At 35.5% G+C, this 25,090-nt stretch overlaps 2 protein-coding genes across 3 annotated transcripts; one reads left to right on the top strand and one right to left on the bottom strand.

Moving 5' to 3' along the window:
- Positions 1-8,658, top strand: LOC140779900 (uncharacterized). 2 transcript variants are annotated; one of them, XM_073125227.1, is made up of 5 exons: positions 1-376; positions 1,380-1,661; positions 3,010-3,099; positions 3,752-3,853; positions 8,533-8,658. In XM_073125227.1, the coding sequence occupies exons 1-5, from the start codon at positions 50-52 to the stop codon at positions 8,575-8,577; spliced, it is 846 nt and encodes a 281-aa protein (XP_072981328.1). In that variant the 5' UTR covers positions 1-49; the 3' UTR covers positions 8,578-8,658. The 2 variants fall into 2 exon arrangements, with proteins under 2 accessions (XP_072981328.1, XP_072981327.1); XM_073125226.1 differs by lacking the exon at positions 8,533-8,658 and adding an exon at positions 4,315-4,560.
- Positions 5,208-23,873, bottom strand: LOC140779899 (uncharacterized). The gene is made up of 20 exons (XM_073125225.1): positions 23,736-23,873; positions 22,792-22,898; positions 21,928-21,950; positions 21,636-21,811; positions 19,919-20,020; positions 19,522-19,549; positions 19,248-19,423; positions 18,366-18,461; positions 17,827-17,881; positions 15,178-15,265; positions 12,190-12,403; positions 10,583-10,745; positions 10,475-10,512; positions 9,523-9,595; positions 9,347-9,451; positions 9,239-9,264; positions 8,217-9,144; positions 8,011-8,102; positions 7,811-7,890; positions 5,208-5,344 (listed from the first exon to the last, which is right to left on the bottom strand). Exons 2-20 carry the CDS (start codon positions 22,831-22,833, stop codon positions 5,240-5,242), a joined length of 2,610 nt encoding a protein of 869 aa, XP_072981326.1. The 5' UTR covers positions 22,834-22,898; positions 23,736-23,873; the 3' UTR covers positions 5,208-5,239.
- Positions 23,874-25,090: the final 1,217 nt, after the last annotated feature.

Genomic DNA, 25,090 nt, shown 5'->3' on the forward strand with positions numbered 1-25,090 from the left:
CGCCCTTTGTTCCATTTAAATCTACCAAAACCTCCCACTTCCAGCTCCTATGGAATCCTCCAACGCGAAGCATCGATCGTGGCGGATCACCGTCAAAGCCAGATCCAAGGGCTTGGATCTCCGCTTCAGCGCCGCCAACGTCTTCCCGAGCTGGGGGAAGGGCGGCGAGAGGATCTCCGTCTTCCTCCTCCTCCGCCGCTTCTTCTTCCTCATCCTCTCCGTGGAGTGCGAGAACCGAGAAGCTGTGCCAGACGCGAAGCCAAGAGCAAGGTTCTTTCGGTTCTTGGGGAAGTTATTTGGAACACGTAAAGGCGTCAGTAGGAGATCGAAGAATGCTAGTCCCCCGCAGATTAGTGATGGTCGCCGTCATTGGCAGGTATATATCTCAAATAAGCGTAGTATCATAAGAAGGAAGCTTGGATAAGGGAAAAGAAAGTTTACTTAAATTTTTGGGAAAATAAAATATATATATAGCACAATGTATTTTGTGATTATTATGTAATACATCCTACATTTTCAATCTGTCTACTTTGGGCACTATAATTTCAATTTATTTTATAAAAATGAACCTCCCATGTCTTAGCGTTACTTATTATTGCAGGAAACTACGTTAATATTCTTAAGGTGAACTTATATAAACCTATTTGCATGATTGCGTCATGTCAAATTGGTATTATTTTAGGGATTCCATAATCTCACTTTTGATTGAATGTAGGAAAAGGATCCATAAAACTGGCTGTATATAGCTGGTAAGTTGGGGCTAAATCGTTGGTGATGGTGGAGGTGGTTAGTGTTGTCGTCGTTATTTCACTTTTGAACCTGATGGAGAATTCTTCCATCAAATTCTATCATCTTCGTTGTTCTCGAAGTGATCATAATGAAGGATGTTTGTTGGTAAATAAAATGACAATTTAGGCTCAAAGTGGACATGTTAATTACTTAATTATGTAGGATGTGAAACGTAATAAATGAGAAACTCACCAATTTAAGTAACGCTTTTCCTGTTTTTATTATTAAGTTTTGGTAAATGGATCAGTGGAAATGTATGAAATTTTGAGGCTTTTCCCTTTTATTTCGCTAATTGGACATTGAGTGGCTTGTGCAGTTGGTAGCACGGGATAGTAATTATAGTATGCATATGTATATTATGATAATGCGGCATGTGGCCTATCCATGTCAATGTACACACCAGATTAAGCTTTGTTAAAGCCAAGGTCTAATAATCATATCTATGATTTGATTAGAACCTAAGTTAATAAGACAGTCATATGCTTACAGCTTGCTTTTCATTTGAAATAAAGTAGCAATTTAATTATATCCAAGTAATACAAATTTTTGGTTAGAAGAAACATCAATATTAACATATCTTCAATGTGCAGGGTCCAGTGGCAGTAATAATGGGAAATCTTTATCTTCTATCTCATTCAGCAGCTGAGAAGGATAGCAGAGGAATTATAATTTATGCCTTGTCTTATATCTTTTACCTAGTTTTACTATTTAGAACAAGGAAAACCCATTTTTCTTCAATTTTACTCACGAACTTGGTTTCCTTAATTGGTTTTTCTTTGAGTTATTTGAGTTACACAGATCTTGTCTCAAAAGCTGCTTGGTTGGTTTGGACCAAACTTGTACATTTTGGATGCTCACTTGCGCTTTCTCAAGTCAGTAAATTCTCAAAACCTTTGCCTTTCTGTCAAGTAACTTTTGGCAATAGATGGAAGTGGTCATATGAATAGCCATTATTTGATGCTTGAACTTGTTCAAAGACTCAACTATGGAAAATCAATATTATGTTCTGCATGCTTTTCTCCATATCTTGAAATCATATGGTAGTGTACTTCACACATAATAGCTATCTTACATTACAGAGTAAGCCTGCAAGTACATTCTTTTCATAACATTAGACACTGTAAGTTTGTTGAATATGGTACTTCTGTGATTGGGCAATAAAGAAAAGGTAATTTGATGATTCATGTTCAGTAAGAAAATCCTTATGTTGACCAAAGTTCTTGGGCAAAGAGAAGAGCATGAATGGGCATTTTTCAAATAATAAGGTTCTCAGAGATGGAGTAGAGCTTAGTGGGATGTACATTAGGAGCTTCACAGAGGAAAATATGATGTACATTAGGAGCTTCACAGAGGAAAATATGATGTCGAGCATCAAAAGATATGTCAAAGTTATTTGCTACACAAATTACTCAATTTAACTTGGGATTTCCATTTGTTAAGTAACTTCAACATTTTTCCGTGTAGATGATACATTAGAATCATGCCATCTTAACGGAGTTAGTTATATTGCCACTAGTGATGGATGATTATCCTCTCACATTCCAGTTAGATAATATTCCTTGGCTTCCACATGATGATTTTGTTTGCAAGTTAGACTGATCGTGTAATCCACAATTTTATATGCATCTCAGTTTTCTCCATCTAAGCAACTAGGACTCGAACTTTGTCTTGGAGCTCAATCCATAACTGATGGAAATAAAAAATACATTGCATATTATAGAAATATTATTTATAATTGATTAGCTCTCTGTATTGATCCAATGATGTGAACTTTGCCGTTAAATCGCTTGAAAAGTTTGCATTATGATTTTCTGAGTAGTTACTATTGGGTTAGGCAGGGTATCAAGATTGCATCTAGAAAGTACTACGGAAAATAAGAGCCTCTCTTATATGTCTTGGTATTTAGTAATCCCTTCTGAGGAGCTTATAGTGTGATGGTGAAATCTGTAGCCAGCAATTTCTCGACACTTCCTGATAAATTTTCTTTGGCACATGGATTAGATCAAATGCCCTAAACTGGAACAGGGAGAACTTTTCTCCATCTCAGGAGCTATATCAATTTGTTTAGACACAATCAATATGACTTTGGTCTGACCAAGTTTTACTGGACAGATTACTATTGACTGATTGACTCATCTGGGATTCTGAATGCTTGTTTTGTATATGGATGCTATTTTCATAATAAAATTTTGATGTTATATTTTGCATGTTGGAATTCAGGTTGTATTGTCAAGGAACCATCTTGCTCTTGAGAGGGGATGGATAATGTTATTCATATTTTTTACTTCAATTCTCCTTATCCTATTCAAGGTAAGCAATTACTTGTAACTTATAATGCTCATTCTCTTACATTACCTAGATTGGCCAAGAAAAGTTTGTCTTGGAATTCTTATTAGTTAATTGTAAATTGTCCAATGCGATACCAGTAATGTGGCCTGGGAGCATGAGCTGCTGTGCCTTATCCTTCCAATCACATTTAGCATAACCACAAAGTGGAATGCTCAGAAGAGAGGAGAACTAGGTATTTAGTATTTCGGGTGGTCCTGAGAGGACTCAGGAGCTGTAAATATTGTTTGCGCTCAAATACTATTTGGCATCAACTGACTGATTTTGTGCAGTTGAGACTTCAAAAGAATTTATTCTGAATATCAACAACATTATTAATTAATTGGGCCTTGTGTCCTCTGCCGATTGGTTTACCGTTATCTTTACATTTGGAGGCTGATGAAGTAGGCATGTCCTCCAAGCTCATCTCTTACAACTAGTTTGTTGTATCTTTTGTTTCACATGTATCAGGAGACAGTTTGTGTAGTCCCAATTCATATTCGTTTAATGTTGTATGTATTAGATGAATGCCTTTAATATTTGCAAAATGGGAATCAATTACCAATCTGATCAATTATGAGTTTCTGCATCCAATTAGTACATGTTAAATTGTTTCTTACATATCCTTTTTATACAGATGAATGGTGCTATTATTTTTCAAAGCATAAGAATTATGATATATGCTGGTACAGCATGGATCCCGAACATCCTCTTCACCAGCCAAGTTTTCTCCTACATTGTAAGTTAATTTAACTTAATATAAATAGCTCTTTATTTGCTTTTTCAATAAGAAAACAATTTGTGGATTTGAATCTACCGGGGTGGATTTGATATATAATAACTTATTATATATAAATAGCTCTTTATTTGCTTTTTCAATGAGAAAACAAATTGAGGATTTGAATCTACCGGGGTGGATTTGATAGATAATAACTTATTATAAATCATATCGTGAGTTATGACAATGTTTATCTGTTCCGTTCACTTGATCTAGTAAGATCTGAGCTTTGATCTAAAGTTTTACATAAACGGGAAATGTGGAGCATATTTTCTATCCTATTGAGTGTAAAGGAAACTAAATAAATCTTCTGATTTCCTAAATATGCTCCTACATGTCATCTTCTATTATTTTCTGTTAGGTATAATTGGGTTATTGGATAGATCCTGATAACTATTACTCTCCACCTTCGTATTTGGCAGCTTGGTAAGCCAAAAGCAATGGATGCACTGGGTGTCTATGTATCATCCGCGTACTTCTGGGGAAAGGAGATTAGCAAATATTTCATGCCTTTTCTACAAGAATGGATGCCAAGGATAAACTTATTGAAATTTTGTAGCCATTAGCACTTTCTTGCAAGTTGTATTTCATGCCTTTTCTAATACCAAAGATAAATTTATTGAAATTTTGTAGCCATTATCACTTTTTTGCAACGTAAGCTACTTGGAAGTTTAAAAAGATTACTAGTTGGAAACATCTGATGATACTAAAAGTTCAGCTACAGCTTAAAATGAATTATGAGCTAGAACAGAGAACAAAAATATTATACAGATGGACACCATTTACGTTTCTCATACAGATTGTTGTTACCAACTCTTGTACCGTCTGTCAGATAAATCACTTCGTTCATGCTAATATGATGTCTGCGTACAGTGACTAATTTCTTTTTTTGTCACAACCCAAAATAAGAATCATGATCGGCCATGCATCTCAATATACTTGAGATGCACGAAGCCTTATTAATACTCTCTAATATATGATGGCAAAATAATTAAATAAAATGAGAATGTGTTTTATTATACAGATGGACACCATTTACGTTTCTCATACAGATTGTTGTTACCAACTCTTGCACCGTCTGTCAGATAAATCACTTCGTTCATGCTAATATGATGTCTGCGTACAGTGACTAATTTCTTTTTTTGTCACAACCCAAAATAAGAATCATGATCGGCCATGCATCTCAATATACTTGAGATGCACGAAGCCTTATTAATACTCTCTAATATATGATGGCAAAATAATTAAATAAAATGAGAATGTGTTTTATTAAATTTTATAACTAATTGCAATAAAAATAAAACAATGTTTATGTTTTCGAGTCTATAAACTAAATAAATAAAACTTCTAATCTAAAACATAAAATCTAAAAGAGCGGAAAGGTAAATAGGTAAATCCTAAGTGGAGGTGGAGTCCGGGTACATCTCGCTCAGTCGCCCCGCTGACTATTACCTGAAATAAATAAACAAATACAAAAAAACAATAGAACCCATGAGCCAACAATTATAGCTCAGTGAGTGGAATCCACTCGAAAACCAAATAAATTTTAAATCATATTAATGCTGAATAAATTAAACTAAAAACAACAATATCCATCACAATATGCAATAGGCATGTTCTCTAAATAATAACAATGATAACAATAGAGAGATGTCACAACTTGTAACCTTGCACGTTTTCAATATATTAACATCTTTTTGATATTTATACTGTCATATGTCTCAATGGGTCTAAACCCTATGGATCCACATCAACTAAAAGTCACCTCGAGATGACGCTCGGAACTTTTATTCATAGCTGATCCGGTTAGGGTCATCAGAGGGTATCACCCTGTGATCAACACACTCTGTCTTTTCCTCTAACTGTTCAGAGAAGTTAAAGTCACATAGGAAATTTTCTCATTCATCCTAGGACTGTTCTCTAACCCCGCCAGAGTCACCTAAGAAAGTCACCGCAGTGATCTAATTTAGGACTTTCCCCTGGACTTCCAGATAGACTAGAATCACCACGGAAAATCGCAAACGATTTATACCGGGACTGTTCTCTAAGTCGTATCAATACTAGTCTCATTTTTCTTTTCACAAATTTCAATATTTGCACAAAGTATGGTAATGCACTAAATATAATAATTAAATACACACAGAAAATAAAACAATTAAATTTTCGCACGTACGGATGAAATAAATAGATTTTCATACAGAAATTACAACAATTTAATTTTTACACATAAAGGTGAAATAAATAAATTGCACATAGAAAATTTACATGGTCCGACGAAAAAAATACGAAATACAATAAAATAAACATGTGAGTGAACCCACTCACCTGAGTCTAGGCAAGACAACCGAAACTTCAAATCTCTAGCTCACGTACTAGAATTCACCACCTTAAATAATAAATAATATTCAAATTTTTAATTTAAATAATAACAGTATTTATTAAAATTTACAAACCAAAAGAACTAAAAAAAATGGGTTTAAAATTTCCCATTGGAAATCAACTAAATCGGATTGGGCCGAGGCCCAGTCGAATTAATTGAATTGGGCTCGGACTAACCCGCAGCCCACCAAATTAATGGTTCGGGTCAGGTCCCTTGGATTCGGATCCAACCCGACCCAAATCCAAACACTTAATGGGAGAAAGTCAGACTCGGGTTGCCCGAGTCTGTCTTCTCCAAACCGAAGAGAGAGAGAGAAAAAGAGAAAGGAAAAAGAGAGAGAAAACGAGAAAAGGTGCCGGCGGTCATCGCCGGCGATGAACCACCGGCCGCACCCTAACCTCTTCTACACTCTTACGACCCAGCATACCATGAGAGGTGAAGGAACCGTAGATGGCGGTTGACAGCTCAACTCCATGGCCGGCGGCCCTGGAATCGTCTCCTCCACACCTCAAGCCACGAAGACTTCAGGGGAGTGCGCCTACGAGGTCGACGACGCAAGTCTTTGGCATACGAGCAACAGCGACCCGAAGCTGCCGACCGACGTGAGTCGTCGGTGAAGCCGAAATCCCAAATTAGGTATTTTCGTTTTACCCCTTTAAATTTAAATTAAACTAGAGGGATGAGAGAGAGCTCACCGGGGAGGAGTGTGGTGGTCCCAATTTCCTTCGGCGATGCTCCGGCGATCCGCTCCCACAGCGATGACTCCGACGGTGAGAAAAGAAAGAAAACGATGAAAGAGAAGAAGACTAGGGGGGTTGAGGAGAGAGAGGATTAGGGTTTAATTTATAGATTAGAAGAGGATTAAATCTAATCCGATTCGAATTAGATGAAATCCCCCCTTATTAGCGCCTCGTCGCGTACCGAAGAGGGAGAGGGGAGGGGCTGCACGTGCACCCTCCTCTCTCAACCCCCAATTTTTTTTTTTTCTGGTTCTAACATTCCTTCTAGTGTACTGCTTAAATATGACGGACATACAAGATAAGTTTTGGTCGTTTTAGTGAGGCTGATTTCCCTTTTATTTTTACTAGTAACAAAGTATTGATTGAGAGGTGTTAAAGAACTGGGAGTATCTCTGTATCACGTTTAGAATTGTCTACACACACATTGTCACATACATCCACACATGCACAATATATCTGCAAATCGACTAACTTCTTAAGACAACTAATATATTCGTAATATGTATATGCATCTGACAAGAAGAAGCAAAGAACTGGTATTCCACGTATATTCAGAAAGCAATGGCAGGCTCCAAACTTGTATAGTTCTTTGTTCATCCATTTGTCCACAAGAAAATGACTACTTAATATACCAGGGAAATGAGACACCCATTATGTTCATCAATGGCAAACCATAATATTTGGTGGTCATCGATGCCCTTTTTGTTATGCTTCTTTCTTACAATCATCTTTGTCTGTTGTTTCCATGAGTACTTTCTGGACACAGAGAAGTTGAAGAACATAGCTTTCAAGCATCACCTGATATTCTGCATCGCAGCTATTCTTTCCAATGCTTGCATTATTCATACTTTCAGATCCCAACTTTCCTTTCAAGGGGTCTTGAAATCACAAAGAAAATAAAATATTGTATAAGAATTTAATTTGCATGTCTGTTTGCACATTTTCCGAATGATATATGAAGAACAAAATGGGATACAGAATAGATTAAAGAATCTTACTGCTAAGTTGAGATGGAAGTGGAGAAGTGCTGTCATGATGATCTCTCGTGCTTACTTGAGATTCAACTGGAGAAGTGCTAGGAAACTTTTTCCTGGTAATATTATGGGAGAAAAGTTAAGGTGCCTTGAATCCAATAGCTCATAGAACTTCTTCCATGTGAGAAAAGAAACAGAGAAGAGTCCGGAAATCTAACTATAACACTCACAGTGCATCACTAATGCAGCCCTGAAGTTGTGAGGGAATTCCCTTCATACCAGTTGCAATTTCTTTACCTACTTCATGATGATTTCTTGTTTCTGACCCATCAGATAGTTTTTTCTCTTCCATTTTTACCTCCTCATGCTCACTGGACTTGTCCCTGTAATTTTTAGCAATTGTAGGTCCACAAGTTACAAAGTTTATAGAATTTGTTGCCAATGTCATCTTGTTCTCTGGTGTCTCATAAGTTTCATCCTCTACTTCATTATTCTTTCTAACATTCTTCTTTCCTGACAAATCATACACTTCAATATCTTTTGTAGAAGCTCCAGCACAAAATGAATATGGAATATAACTATCTGACATAGATGGATGAGTGACAGGCCTTTGCAAACGAATGCCAGATCCTGATCTTTGTCTCAATAAATCACCATTGCAACTGATACTGCTAGAAGGTTCATGATTTGCAGCAAGCTTCAGTTTTGATCTCTTGTTGGACAAATCTATAGTTGGATTTATTTTCAGATCAGGAAATAGGTTGAACAGTTTGTTTTCAGAGATAATCTTGTAGTCTGAGGATATGGTATCTCTTCCATTAGATCCCTTGGGACAGGAACTGGGTGAGGCCTGATTTCCAGAATTTTCCTTCAACGAGGAGAGACACTCTGGTTCTAGAATTCCTGCAGGACCAGAAGCCTTTTGGCTGCAATAACCTGCTTTTGAATTCAACTGATTGGTCATGTTTCTACAGTTAAGTGCACCTGCTGGACCCCCACCTTGGAGTTTTTCATCTAGGTTAATCACTTCATCTGCAGCAATTTTATGCAAATTGTACTTCCTATCTAAGCTCATTTGGAGGTCATCTATTTGGTTTATCTTGTTTTTTCCCATTTTTACAGACTGTGATCCTAAGTTGTAACTTCGTTCTTCTCTCACTGCAAAAGAGAAGTGACGTAGAAGTCAAGAAGTGTTTCTTCGAACAATATAGTCTTGCAAAATCAGATTTTGTATTTAAAATCATTAAGGAACCTCCAGTGGATGAGCATGACTCTTCGCTGTAATATACACCAGAAGGTAGATAGTGAGGATGATAGTACTTTTAATTGTAAGGGAAAGGCAAAGGAGTGAAGCATTAACCTTAACAAACTCATGCCATCCTGTGAGTCTTCTGGTTCCATAAAAGACCAAGTAGATGGACTTAAAATGAAGTCCAGATTGGATCTCTTTTTGCTTGTAGGAGACCTGATCATAAGTTGTATGACAGTACTAAAACCAGCATTTGATATAAAGTAGTGTTAACTCAAGTTAGCTACCTTTCCCAGTCAAAAGTTGCAATGTGGGGCTTTCTTTCTGATGGTGAATGACTGAAACAAGGGGTAGATATTGCTGGTAACAGTGAGTAAAAAGGTAGGAGTTCTGGTGTTAGCTATAAGCTTGGATAAATGGCCTAGCTATTAGTGATGAATACTTGTAGTAAAATCAGATATTCCAATGTACAGATTTTTTTTTTAATGTATGAGAATTCTTATACAAGAGTTCCAACATTAGAGCAATCCAGTATTCATTCTTCTAGCTGTTATAGAGGAACTAGAAAATGAATTAAGAAGGAAATTGAGACTTAACTTATGAGCGTATGAAGCTTAGTCCTTTAGTATAAACACCGAGTCTTTTGGTCTTACTATAAAAAACATAATAACTTGCATTTCTAAAAGTTATGTAGCTCTTGGATGTCATATACAGGAAAGGGTTAGACAAATAGCCTAAAGGAGCACTACAATTAGAATAATAAAATAATTTCAGATGGATGTTGTATACATTGAAGTTAACTAATTTGACAGTCAAGATTGGAGTTCTTTTGGATTCTGTTTGGTGCTGTAGGCATTTCTCTTACATAACAATGAGAAGTCAGAACCCATGGTTAGGCATTTCTATCATGGTAAGACAACCCTTGATAAACATAAAGAATATGTGGAGTATGCAAGTTAAGTTGCAACTGATCAATATTTCGCTAATATGGTCACAGCAAGAATACTTTGCAAATAAGGTAACAATACTCATGACACCCAACTAACACATTAGGAAGCAAATCAGTTAAAAAATTTAGACTATTCTCGCTCAGAAAAATAAACTAGGATAAAGATTATATTGGAAACATCTTTTTCCTGTCAATATTGGACTACAATAAAGTTGCATCTATCACCATTGCCATAAATTGGATGCATTTAAATTCAGAAAAGTATAAAATATGAGACATGAATAAAGAACCTGAAATATCAAATCGACTGTTAGCAACTTCTGCAGTCCTACAAGAGAAACATCTCATTATGGTCCTTTGCTCCCAATCTTCATAAACAGATATGCAGGATAGGCAACCTTATTTTCAGAAAATCCTGATCTTTGAAGCTGAAGTCATGCATATTGGAATCTTCAGCATGTGAGGAAGTAGAAAAAAAGCCCTCCACAGGAAATGGTTTAGCCTTCCATAATCCATCACAATCCTTATCAAGTAAATTGCCATCTAAAGGGCTGCCCTTTGCTAGAAGCATACAGAAAGGGTAAGAATTTAATTTTCTCGCTTGCATGCATTACATTAAGAAAAGGTAAAAGTAGAAAGTTTAAAGGGCAAGGTCATAATGTCATATATGAGTTACTCCCTGCAAAGGAGAAGATTCAACAGTAAGTATCTTTGTGGTATCTTGATGTCCTGCACAAAATACTAGCTCTCTTGCAGGATTTATAAGCCATGTAATATATTAGAATTCCACCAAGCTTAGGATAACTTATTCTCTTAAAGGTTTTATAGGTCTTAGTATCTTAAAGGATAACTTATTCTCTAAATATCTCTCTTCTTTTGTGTTCAGAAGCCTCAATGTGATTTTGCAATAATCATTTCCTGGGTCATAAATAGAGGCCCATTCTCAAGGGCATAACCCTATTCTTTGAATAAGATCATCTTCTAAAGGGAAGTGTTTCTTTTCTTGTCTTGCCCCAAGTCAAGAGTTTCTCATTGTTTTAATCTTTTAGATATAGATGGCTCTTTCCTTTTCTAGGTCCTGTAAGATTAAAAAGTTCAGTTTGCTTTAATCTTATGCTCCTGAGGCAATAAAACTCAAGCTAGCCAAGATAGGCAAAACCTGAGATGTAGATTATACAAGAGGGCACTTGATTATAGCTTTTGCTATATGTCCTCTTACTTCTTCAGCTTTTGAAAAATAAGCAAGTCCAAGGCAATTAAACTAATTCAGTAATTCTCGACGCCTTTATCCATTTGCTCTTTGGATTACCTTTAATCTCTTTCAAGGAATGAAATATGGCTCTCTAGAACATCTAGTATCCACTGCCTCCTATACCAGTTAACTTTTAGATGATGCTCCCTTCAGCCCTTGCACACTTAATTATCACACATGAATCACATCCACTTTTCATATTAACTGAAATCCTCCAGAACCTGAGATCTCCTTAAGCATTTTGAAGAAACAACTTAAATTGAAATTATACTTCTTTTGTCAAATTAAACTCTTTCATCCTATCAATTTCACAAGATACAAGGTTAAACTGGTAAACCATCAAAGGTAGTTTGTCAATCTCTTCTTTTATTGTTCTATCAAAGAACCTCTAATATCAGTCGATGCCTTTCTAAAATCTGATATGAGACAGCTATAATTATACTACAAAATATAATTCTCTCAAAGCATGTTTGGAATAATAAACCACCTTGACAACCATGGAAGAACTAATTTAGCACAGGGAGACTCAACTAGTTTTCCATACGATGACATTTAGGTCTAGGTATTAACACAATGCTCATTTAAGTAACATATTATTGACACAGGTAAAATATTGCTCATCAACATAATAGATAGAGCTTTATTTCAGAATAGCAACTTGTTCTCAGTCAAGTCTCAAATTCCTCTACAGTGTAAATAAATAGAGCTTAAGAGGAAATCAGTTTCAGGAAAACAATGTTATGAAAAACTTACATTGCCACCTTCCTTCATATCTAAGTCCATTGTACTTGTCTTCATCCTCGTCATCAAAGTTATTGTTGCAACCCTCATATGAATCTGGAGAAGATGATTCGATGAATGGTGATCTTTTTCTATAGTCTGATTCATCTAAAATGCTTCTTAGATCGTCCATTCTTTCAACTGGTTTTCCATCTGAGATCATACTAATATCAAGCATTACGGAGTTCTGAAAAGAAAATTCACAAATCATATTTATGTACAAGTCTCTTGGGCCAATAGCTGAAAGAAGCATTGTTATTTTCATATTATTAATGTCCACACGGGCAAGAACTCATCATCATCCAAGTCTTTACCCAACAGTATGGGGAGGTTAAAGAAGTCCCAAGGATGATCATGCCATTAGGCACGGCGTGGCACGGTATGTGCCGCGGTAGTAGCGCAAGAGAGAGAGAAAAAAAGGAGGGGGACTACTCACCTTCACCTTTTGACCTCGTCATCGGTGGTGACGAGATCGTCAGCAATAGCGAGCAGATCATTACTAGGAGGAGTGTCATGCAACACCCCTCATGCCACGAGTCGGTACACCGACGGCATGGTAAGTGCCGACTAGCATGGCCATTGTTGAAAGAACAATTCAGAGTTGAAAAAATTTCACAAAAGAATCAATTTTCAATAGAAGCTACCACTACAGTTTTTCCCTTAATTCTCAACGAAAAGGAAATCAAGCAAGAGAGAAAAAAATGGTGTACCGACAGTAATTATCTACTCATAAAAAATAAAAATAAAAAGAATGGCCAACACAGGAAAGCAAGTCAGCAAACCACAAAACCTTAGGAAAAATATAATCAAACCTAGTTAATTTAAATGCCTTTTGTGTTCTTATAGCAATTCAAACTTGAACAGTGTACAACTTATGCTAAAAGGACCAGCTGACTGTACAAACTACTCAATAGAATTAATTTTGCAAAATGCTTAGCAGGTACATGACAGCTGAGAGGGCTTATGCTGTTTAAGCTTAAAGGGTGGTGATTGTCTGAGCCTAAAGCAGGCTACTAGAGTACATTAAATATCTAAGAGTCATATTTGTGGAAATTCAATCACAAGCTAATAGGCATACATGATCTAGAACTTAACCAATGATAGTATGAAAAGAAGTTTGAAGAAAATTAGAGAAAAGCACAAGCAAAATCTTTATATATAGTTCAAGGAAGAACATTACCATCAAAACATATGCATGGCATAACCCACCAATGATAAAGACCAAGAAACTGGTTAGATGACAGGTCTGACAACATAACTCTAATCTACAAAAGTAGAGCTATAATGGACCTCAGCTCACTACAACACCTGTCACGAGCTTGGATGCCATTTAGGCAACCAGAGAACAGAAGGCAGAAGAGCTTAAAACTAACATGGTAGTTGAAATAAGTCAAATGAACTCTTTTAAGTAAATAGTAAAACATAGATTAATCAACATGTTAAAACCCCAAAAGAAGTTAAATCAAGGCGACAAAGACAGGAAATATATTCAGTCCATACCCATTATCTAATAAAGACCATTATAAATTGTATACTTTTACTACTTTTGCCAGCTTGGTGCTGATAAAACATATCTTTAGCTGTCAAACTCTTTCCATTTCGTTCTTATGGCACTGCCATCTGTTAGGAGCAAAGTGTTTCACACATGTTGAGAGTTAGATTAATGCAATTATGTAATAAGCCAAGGGGCTATTTGAAAGATGTACACCACTATATAGACCCTGTTAAGCAGTAGAGAAGAGGTCGAATTTCTGACCTAAATTATTCACAACACAACTGGAAAGACTTGAATTAACTTTCATCAAGTTAGTTCTTGTATTTCCACAAAACATGTGAAGGCATGACAATGCATCCATAGCAGAAAGAAGTGTTCAAAGATTTGCAAACAGTATATCTATGCTTTTACCCGAAATTGAGTAACAAACTTAATTTATGATCCATTATAACTTGTTCAATCAAACTGAATTTAATTGCACGAAATGAGAGTGAATGAGAAAGGCTTTTTATAATGGTTATTCTCACTTTTATAAAGAAGTAAGTTTGCTTACTAGTTGGAGCTTGCTTGAGCAATTATTAGACTATCTGAGTTGAAGTGTTAGTGAGGCAAAGAAAAGTGTTTATACATTCATTGAGTACCATATCACTGGTATTAGAGGTTCAGTTATCTCACTCTAAAGCAAGATAATAATGAAATCTCATGGACTGGGACATTATAACTTATAAGCTGCTTGTTCTCAATAGGGATAGCAAAAAATTGAACTCATGAAGCAATACATCCTCAAAGATCAGAATAATTTGAAGCATCTAATTTAGTTGAAGGATAAAATATATATTGGAGTTAACTGACAAATTCAGGGATGAGGTGGTTTTCATTGAATTGGCAGTTGGCACTACAGCACTCAATACATCACAGAAAATGATTAGTCAAACTCGGAGAATATCAGGTAATTGCACTATACCTATAACCTTTCTTCAACCGCCAAGTGTTGTAATATAACTAACACATTTCACTCACACTAATTACTAGGACATTTTTATTTGGTGGTCTACATTTTCGATGGCATGTGATGATGCTTATGTCTCAGAAACTCGTATTTTTGCGAAACAATTCAATACCCTGTAGTATTGTACATGACCATCATGTATGCCTATATGTTCAATGTGCATTGCTCAATTTTTTCATTGATAAAATTCTCTTAATAATTAAAATGACCAAAAGGCTCAAAACCTTGTGCTAAGGGATAATTGTGGAACTTATTAAGCCAATGAATGTCCTCCTGCTGCAACCATTAAAAGATTGAGCAAGAAACTTTGATATTTCCTCCATATCATATCCAATTTTCTAGGATTATTTTATCACCAGATCCATGTTACTAGACATTCATGTCCCCTATTAAACACATCATGCATTGATGGCAAACTAAGAAGATTGATGGAATGGGAAAGTACTAGATGCCTAACCAGTTCCATTGCAACATCAAATGCCACAGATCTGCTTACATCAGTTCGAAAACACGTTGAGGAGGCCTTTGGAGGTGAAAGAAAAATCCTGCAACAGAAAATTACTGGCGAATTTCAGGTGGAAAACTGCCAATTTAGGTGCCTATGGGAAAATGCACACAAGTTTCCATTATTTGGATTTCAGCTAAAATTATACCTCCTTAATTCAGAAAATCACATTTCATTGCAGGAAACATAAAGCACTAAAGAAGACGGAACATACAAAGCTATGGAAGATACTTTAATATATAGTACAAAAAATAAACAAGTAAACTAAACATAGAGAATCCCGATAATGAAATTACCCTGAAGTAGAAATATCTCCAGGAACTCGAGAAATATTTTGCAGAACAGACTTTGTAAGAAATAGAGAAATAATGAGCTATATCAAGCTTGGACATCTTAGAGCACCATATCTACAATTATTATCATGTAAGAATTGCCAATCAATTATAATTCACTTTCTTAGAAAAAGAGTAGGGAAAAATGATTTAACTCGATCTTCTTAGACACAATTCAATAATTCATCCTAGGTCACCAATTACTTTATAAAAATTAATTTAATCTTTATTTGCATAGTCAAAAAGATTAACTTGTTCTTTGTTGCAAAAAATCTAGTACGTCTTTTTAGACTTTCACAGACAAGAACTCTTCATAAGATTCATACATCTTTTGGAAGAAGATGAAAAACTAATTCTTTGTCAAATCGCTCATTTGATTTATAGGATACATGTTAAGACTTAAGAGTTAGAATGATCAAGATATGTAAACCAATCAGCTCAATGTTCGCATATATCAAACTCAAGTAGTTTTGGCAAGTTCCAATGAAGATCAAAACCCAAGAACATTTTGAAACTAATTACCCATCAACAACAACAACAACAACAGTCCCAACTATTTGGATCAGCTATCTGGATTCTTCTCCTCCATTCTTCGATGACTACAGGGTAGATCTAGGGTTCAACATGAGCCAATCCCCCTAGTTCGAGTTGCGGGTTGGATTTAGGTCAGATGGGTCCGATGAGGTCCAAGCCGAATCCAATTTGTTGTCTTATGGGCTAACAACCTAGTTCACCCTTTTGGGTTTTGGGCTAAGAGCCGGCCACAGCCCAACCCACAAATGGATAGGGTTTTGGACTATGAGCCCATTCCATAATTTGGTTTGGGTTGGGTCTTGGCCCAACAAATTGTTTAATGTTGTGGGTTGTAAGCCAACCCAAATATTAGATTTTATGTCAGCTCAACTAAAGGGATTTAAGTTATTTTAAATTTTAAAAATACTATTAAAGTGTGGAATTATTTAAGGATAAATATGAAGATTTATACTTGTACCTAAACTGAGGATTTGAGCTATCCCATGTGGAGGATTTGAGCTATCTCATGTGGAGTTCGAGTGAATTCGCTCACATAAATATCATCTCGAATATTATATTTTGATTCCTTGATATTATTATTCGTGCAGTATTATACTCCATACATTATCATCTGTTTATATTATATCGTATTTCGTGTCATACTTTACTTTGTGTAATACTTTAGTTCATGAAATGTTGATCTTCGTGAATTACTATTCTTCGTGCAAATAGTAAAATTATTGGATACGGATAGGTGGGGCTTTGAGAACAAACAAATACTAGATATTTATTATACAGTTTCCTGTAGTGATTCAAGTCTACCTTAAAGGTAAGGAGACAAACCTATTTTTGATTAGCTTATGATTTATCTAGATGACTCTAACAAGATTAGTCTCAGACTAAACTAAAAATCTCACTAAGGTGATCCTAATCTCTCTCTAGTTAGTGAAAAAAACAGGTTGCGTTTATCATACAATGACATCTCCTAGTAACCCTACATGGATTAACTACTAGAAAAAAATTTGAGTACCATCTCAAAGTAATTTCTAGTTGCTATAGATTCACAAGCACAGTCCCAAGCTGAGACAGTTGATATGATTGATATTGAGAAGGTTTGCATAATAAAATATAGCATGATATTAGCTAGTTAATTGCATATTGTGGTGTATAATTAATATTATGAGCTTATTGGTTATTATTATTAATTATTGAGCTTTAGATAATATCTTATATTAGATAAAGAATGATTCTCTAGCTTTTGGATGGATTCACTCATTGAGCTAAAGTTGTTAGCTCATTAAATTTTTTTTTTCATATTTCAAATGCTAGTCAGCGTGGCAAATGAATGGGGGTGTCGAACTCTACCTCAACTTAGGATTTTGGCCTTCATACTTCAAATATAATAGTAGTTTCTTTAGTTTCAAATTGAAAAGCCAAATGTTGCCTTAGTGATATTTTGAAGACATCGATTATATAATTTAGGTAATTTATGTCTTGAAGGTTTTTGTATTAGAGTTATTAAATAAATATTTTGAGTTTCATTATATTATAAAGTTAGATAATTAGTTAAGACTTTGTGTATCTCAAGCCTATTGGCATACATGGCTGACTATGATTCTTATTTCGGATCATGACACTTTTTTAATGAAATCATACTGGCAAATAATTGATTTTGTTCTTCAAAATCTTATCAACATGCAACTACAAGATAATTTAGAAGGCTATAAGAACTTAAGCATAAATGTCATGGTGGAACCTTTGGTATTGTCTTGGTGAATGTATTGGTGTTTCCATCCCCACTTTACCAAGACCTGCAAAAAGAAAAAAAAGGGATGCATAGAAGTCATGCAGATAAATGTACCATTCTAAAAACTATGTCAATTGATACTCTGAGCCAGATAGCTCAAACCTTTTGAAAGAAGTATATATAGAACATTGCTTTTCACTTACACCACATGCTCTCCTCTTTTTCTGAAATGTTCTGCTTTCCACTTCAATAAGATACTTGGCAAAATGGTGTTTTGATAAGATCTTAATGCCAAAATGTGTCTAATCAACCAGAGTAGCAAAGATGGTAGTTTACAGGAATAACAACTAAAAATTCTCTTGAACCTTTATCAGTGTATGTAGTTTGTCTACAAATAGCTCATTCTTCTGATAAAATCACTTTATTGGTGTAGCGATGCAAGGAAGATAATTCTAGCATAGATTATTGTAATATAAACATAACAGGAGAACAATCGGAAAAACAAAAAAGGTGAAAAACATACTGAAAATTTTGATTTAGGCTCATACCTTTCACTGAAAAAGCAACATGAGCTTCAGGGAGCGACCTTCCACTAGAGATGCATTTTGATTCATCATCACTTAGCAAATCCAGAAGTGAAACCTCTGAAAATAAGATTTAAAGCCAAAAAAAAAAAGAAAAAATAGTGGTACAAAATTATAAAAATAAAACTCTATTTGAAAAGGAAAAAATAATGGAATTAGCCCTCAAGCCTAAAACCCAAATACTCAATACAAATCAATCTCACTCTAATAATAACGAGTAGTTTCCAAAATAGTAAACTGAATCTTTTCAGATGAAGTATTTGATCAAATTAGGCCTCTTCACAAAGTTATTTGCCCAAACAATCCACATTCCAAACTTATTACCTAAATGGAAATATTTTGGATACGTCATTACCAGCATATAAGTTTGCTAGAAAGCTAATAAACTTATCAACTTTTTATGTAAGAAGTAAAATACTAATCTCATCGGCAGTTTACGTAAGATATAAAACATCGATCTCATCAATGCTTTATATTGGACTTACGTACAAATATAAGAATATACTAGAAGAGCGAGAAGATTTGATCTGTACTTATCTTCTCAAAATCTCAATTCAATATTTTTCTCTAATTTATCCAATTGTGACATGATAACCTCTCTAGTTTATCCAATTAATGGGAAAATACAAATCAAGGAATAATTTTCTCATTCTCTACACGTATAAAGCGCCAATGATATCAGTATTTTATGTTTAGAATAAAACTGTGAACTCTTTAGCAATTTATAATTTACATAAAAAGCTATTAAGTTCAGTATTTTTTTGCTGCGAGGCGGACCACTATACAGAAATTAGTAAGACTTAGTAGTGTGGGTGCATGATTACAGCATTCAGTAAGTAATGGTACCTGAATGACAGTTAGAGAAGTTGCCACCTTGAACTTCTTCCTTTTGTTCCTTCTTCTTAAAATCAATATTACTGGAAATAGATGCGCTTGAAGAAGCTGACATCCTAGAATCAGCTAATTTGTTACGGGCGTTACAAACAGCTGTTTCATCTTGATAACCGATGGCTACAGAAATCCTGTCAAGAAGTATGCAAGTATGCAACTTTGCCTTTTTCATGGAGAGGTAAGATAAGTATTTATACACAAAAGTCATTAGAATTTTATCAAAACTTACTCAGTTGATGAAATCCCTGGTTCAGAACCTGAAATATAACATAAGACAAATATAATGCCACATCTTGGCATCCAGTACTACAAGAGATGCTTGATGTATTAGAGTTGCTCAGTTACAATTACTGATGCATCTCTGTACATTATTTAGAATATATTACTTCCTGTCTTGTACACACATATTTATACATGTAAATATTAATTTAATATATATTTCTGCATGTAGAGGGAATCACTTGGTGTGACACATAACTGAATAAGATTTGCCTCACACTCTGCTGGTGGGTTTCAAGATATGGTAACAGCCTCCCAACCCTCAGAGTAGTAGGAGCATTATCCACTTCTACACCCATTATAGTTATGTATGATGACAGTGAGAAATATGTGCCTTAATGCCTTACATTTTTCATTGAGATCGTTAGTATATCCCATGGTGATTTTCCTCAACACTGCTGCAGGGGAAAGCTTTGAGACATCAGGATCCACTTCTGAATATTTATCCTCTGAATATGCAGAAACTGGTTACTAAATGAAACAAAAAAAGACAGATGACTTTGAAACAAAAATAAAATGAAGAGGGCACAAGATAGAGTGTCCTTCCTGAGTTTTTCCTGCATATAACTCCATTTATGCCCTTACACAGTTATGAATATGTTCTGATCTTAATTAATGATGTCAATCAGGTATATGAGCAACCTTTATATATTCTCGTAGGAACTAGGAACGAGGAAACAGAAAATGAGAAAACGAATTTGGTTCCACTTATCACCACTTTTTCTTTGCAACAACTATAAGAGATCAGCCTTATGCCTCTCAGATGATTCGTCAGCTTGATTTCAGATAACAAATAGATACTCCACACTACAGAAAGCCTCAATGCCCAATGCCTTTTGAATATTGATATTGTAGTTCCACCGTACATGCCATCTGAAATTGTATACTCTGGATTCCTCCCACTTGTAGTGCTCAAATCTATTTGGCTATTTGAACTAATTATATGGTCAAGAAAATAATATAATTAGTTTCATTGCATTCCAAGACTTTTAGTATGTCATCATTTATATTATACCCAGTTAGTCAGATTACAGCTCAATTCAATCCAGAGAGAAGTACCCCTAAGTTTTCAAACTAAACAACCCACAATACTACACGTCTATAAGCTATGATCATGAAACAAAACTGCCCTTTATTAGTCTGAGCCTTCTAAAATCTATATAAATCTCTATTCCGTACCTCTCAAGATGCTCCAAGGTAAACGATGAATACTAAAACCTGACTAGAAAGTAGAAACTACTTAGCTAATAAGAAATTCATGTGAAGATTGATCATGCCACAGTATCTTAGTCCATCTATCAACAAGTACTCAGCTAAAGGGGTCTAATCTAATCTATCTCTTAATAATACATCATACATGCAGGTTTCATGGTGTGCCATCCATTTTCTCAGTTATTGGTTCATGATGCTTAAGATCTCAAAATAGGAGTTACGACCTATTGGCAGGAGCAACAGTTATCAATGCAACAACAAAAAATCTAGTGAGATTGCATATGCATGTCTAAGGAAGATATAAGAGACATGTTAAAAGAGGACAATTTAGAGTGAAAAAGAAAAGATATAGACTAAATGAATCATAGATACAAGAAGGGTTATAGTTAATACACTCATGAGTATGTATACTGTAAGTTTGACTGGGGCCAGAATAAATAACATGCAAAATGATTAGTGTCATTAAGGTTTTTCTAATGGAAGACCTACTGACAGGTAAAGGAAGGACCACAGACAAAATAAAGCATGGTTACAGCTGTCTATTGCAAGACTTTCCAAGATTGATACATGATAATGATTATATACTCCTATAAAAAAGGTATGGCAGTAAATCAAGCCGACCTGACTATCTGGGTGACGTGAAAAGATAAATTAAGGTTGTCAAGTTTCTCTAGAAGGTACCAAATTAGCCTCATCTGTTGGTACTCAAAGGAACAAAGACTTTACATCTAGTTGTCCTTTTGTTAATGCAGAGAAAAAATTAATAACTCCTAAGATAGACAGAGAAAGGACAGACATAGAACATGGGACAAGAGAAATGAATTGCAAGTTCAAAAGGAAAGAGAAACTTACCACTGGTAAAATTACAATAACCATGCTGAGCAATTGTTGCCAAGTTTGTCAGGCTTACAATATCAAGTGATCGAGGCTCCTCATGGTAATGAACCTGCTTGTTTCTGATGTCAATTTGACTTTCAAATCCTGGTGCCTGCTGTTGACGTTTCCTTTGCTCAAAGTACTGCTTTTGCCTGCAGCAACATATAGACTGAAGTAGATTAGAATGGATTGTCTTTTCACTTCACTTAAACAAATACTACCATCGATACTGTGGAATTAAACCAAAAGGACATGATCTGTAAGCTACCTTTTATGTGCTGATTTCCTGGACTGTCATTTCCTCATTCCATCAATATTCAGGAGTCAGGACATACCATATAGACAGAATATATTAGAATACACAAAGGACATACCTATAGACAGAATATATTAGAATACCCAAAACGATACAAAATATTCATGTATTCAAAATATGCAGACACTATCGAGCACATAGTGAATCCAGAATCCTCCAATACAGATGTAACATAATGTAGGCACCTCACTAGAAATGGAAGAAGAAATACCAAGTCAAGTGAAAGATTTAAAATCAAAACAACACTCTTCTAAATATCAAAATCTTCAAATATGAAGAGAAGAGACATGAATTTAAGCTAAAAAGTTCGGCAAGGTCTTATGTTAGCAAGTTATTAACAATACGTAAAATTGCACCAATTTACAGGAAAAGCAAGATTGAAAGTTATTATCCTGGAGAACCAGAAGCAAAATGACTGCTTAAACCATTGATGCTAGACATAAAAGCAGAAGATCTTTGGGATGTCAAAGGATATGAATAATAAATGGTTAGCAAAATTGTCACTGCAGAAAATAGTAAAGGAAACTTGTTTCATGGGGGGGCACAAAATACAGTATACACCTAATCTCTAATCTCAAAAGAAGTAAAGGGCTATTATAATAAGATATAATGGACAACCACTAGATTTTTTTTATTCCAGTAGTGCTTTGCTGGATTTCTAAGCTGGCATCGAAGTGACAAAATTAGATGTTTAAATATTGATTGATAATGCATGGTTGATTAAAAGAAATTTCAACAAAATGTGTTCCATATCTTCAAAATATCACCTACAATAGTGAGTTAATGCACTACATTTCTAGTTGGTAGCGTACTTACAGCAATCACCTTCCTCCTGGAACCCCCCATCCATTGCAACATTATGGACGATGAAATCTATCCAGATATCTATTAGTTAATGCAGGGTAGTGGGTACCCTCTGGCTTCTGCCACAAGAAAAGCTCCAGTTTTAGAACTAATATATGTCCACATGTCATCCCAAATGAAATGCTTCATGAAGGACAGAATAAAACCATAAATTGTTAGTAGAGGAAAAAAAGACACATAAGCTAATCTCATGTAGTTAAAAGAGGGAAACGAAGAACCTTTTGAATGCAATATAAATCATGTAGGATTTGCTGAACAGAAATCGCAAAATTGATGTCAAACAAAAAATTCTTATAAAGTAAAGATAAATGTCCAGTACAGCCGCATTGCATGATAAATGACCGTGAACATGTAAAAACAAATTCAAGTTTAAATCTGTAAAGATGACACCTAGAGGACAAGAATTTAGAATTGCTAGAAATAAACACTAGAAAGGCTAATACATCCATCTCAGTCCTCAGGTATAATACAAGATGGACTATCACAGTTATGCATCAAAATCTAAAACCAGAATACCATTTCTCTACAGATAGAAACACTCATAGGAAGCTGAATCAAGAAAATCTACTTCAACAAAGTAAATTTCTTTGAAAAAACAGCTGCAAATAAGTGAAAATATCGGAAGAAAGCCCTAATATACCTATTTTAAAGTCCAAACATAGCAAAAGGATTTCAAATCTAAAACTCCTTTCATCTTTCAAGCAGCAGAGACAGATCAAGAAGCTCCAGTCATCTATGCCTTAGTTTTTCTTCTACACGACCTGGATATATCTCAAACTTCGAATTAACTCTATCGAGATATATCCAAGTTATCAGAGAGATCCGATCGAAACAGTCGAAAACCTCGATTGACCTAAGAGATGAGTGAGGACAAATGAAAGGAAGAGAAATCGCACCTTGAAAGATTGACGCGGTCGTAGATTTCTAGAGAAGGGACTCGATTTCGAATATAGGGGAGGGAGTGATGGAGGGAAATGGTTCTCAGACGGTTGCTAGGACGAGGCTTTTATAGGCGACGAGAACGATGCTCTTTTTTGGAGAATAAACATATGAAAAGTTTGAAAAATATGAAATTTCGCGCTAAATTTCTTTTATTTATTCTTATAACATAAAGTTATCTTTGAAGGGTCTAGAAATAGTCGTGGCATACTGGTCATCAGATCAAAATAGTACCAATCAGGCACAATTCATTTATTAAACGGGTCAAACGGGTCAAATGTTTTTAAACACAAACACAATATATATATATAAAATGGATAACATGACATGACCTATTTTACTCATTTAATAAATAGATTGTATTTTTTATACAACACATTTAACCAATTTATATAACACACGATATGATTAATATGTAAACATACACGATATTTACATATACAATTAATCACCGATTTATACAACACGAATCACTCATTAACACTAATATCATTCACCCATTTATAAGATCACTAGCTAAACTAATAAAAAAATATCACACAATTATGCAAATTCAAATCCAGAAGATTTACAATATTACAACAATATTAGTAAAAAAAATTTAACTGGCTCGGCATCTAGGAATAGAATCATTGTCGAATTGGCAAAGCGAAAGAGAAGATCAAAGTATTGGCAATGGCAAGGCTCTAGGAGCAGACCTCCATGGAGTCCCAACTCTGACTCCCGTAATGGCGAGCTTCAAATCTACCGAGGAAGATGAGGCAGGCGAGACAGTCGGTGCAGCCAGAGATGGAGAAGTGGGGAAGGCATGGATGATGTCGGAGAGGACGTTGCTCCTCTAGTGTCCTCTCGGATTTGTCGAGGAAGACAAGGCTGGAGAAATAGGGACAAACCCGGTTGGTGAAAGGTAGCAAATGGAGGAGGGGAAGGCAGGGATGTTGCCAAAGAGGAGGTTTTTGGAGGAGGGAAGGCATGGATGTCATCGGAGAGGAGCTTTTTCTCTTATGAACCGCTGGAGAGGAGAGTCAGAGGTAGTAGAGGGGAGGGAGGAATGAGAGGTAGCATAGGGGAGGGAGGAGGAGAGTGAGAGGTAGCTGAGGGAGGTAGGGAGAGAGGGGATGTCGCCGGAGAGGAGGGCCAAATAGGAGAGTGAGAGGTAGCATTAGGAAAGGCGGTTGGCAGTTGGCGGTTGTGGAGAGTAAGAGGTAGACAGTGGAGGGGAGAGGATAATGGTGGACTGTGATTTGGTGGAGGCTGTTATGTGAGATGGTGAGAGTGTGAGATAGTACAGGTTAGGTTAGAAGTTTTGTCT

This window comes from Typha angustifolia, chromosome 15 (genome assembly GCF_048772165.1).
Source record: "Typha angustifolia cultivar Huaian chromosome 15, ASM4877216v1, whole genome shotgun sequence".
In the NCBI taxonomy this organism is placed as follows: domain Eukaryota; kingdom Viridiplantae; phylum Streptophyta; class Magnoliopsida; order Poales; family Typhaceae; genus Typha; species Typha angustifolia.

Coding starts and splice junctions, on each gene's coding strand:
- LOC140779900 (XM_073125226.1), top strand. CDS start 50: ATGGAATCCTCCAACGCGAAGCATCGATCGTGGCGGATCACCGTCAAA. Junction 3,100..3,751: donor TTCTCCTTATCCTATTCAAG/GTAAGCAATTAC, acceptor CTTTTTATACAG/ATGAATGGTGCTATTATTTT. Junction 3,854..4,314: donor GCCAAGTTTTCTCCTACATT/GTAAGTTAATTT, acceptor CGTATTTGGCAG/CTTGGTAAGCCAAAAGCAAT.
- LOC140779899 (XM_073125225.1), bottom strand. CDS start 22,833: ATGTTGCAATGGATGGGGGGTTCCAGGAGGAAGGTGATTGCT. Junction 9,596..10,474: donor CAGTCGATTTGATATTTCAG/GTTCTTTATTCA, acceptor CACTGTTACCAG/CAATATCTACCCCTTGTTTC. Junction 5,345..7,810: donor GCTGCGATGCAGAATATCAG/GTGATGCTTGAA, acceptor TATTTATTTCAG/GTAATAGTCAGCGGGGCGAC.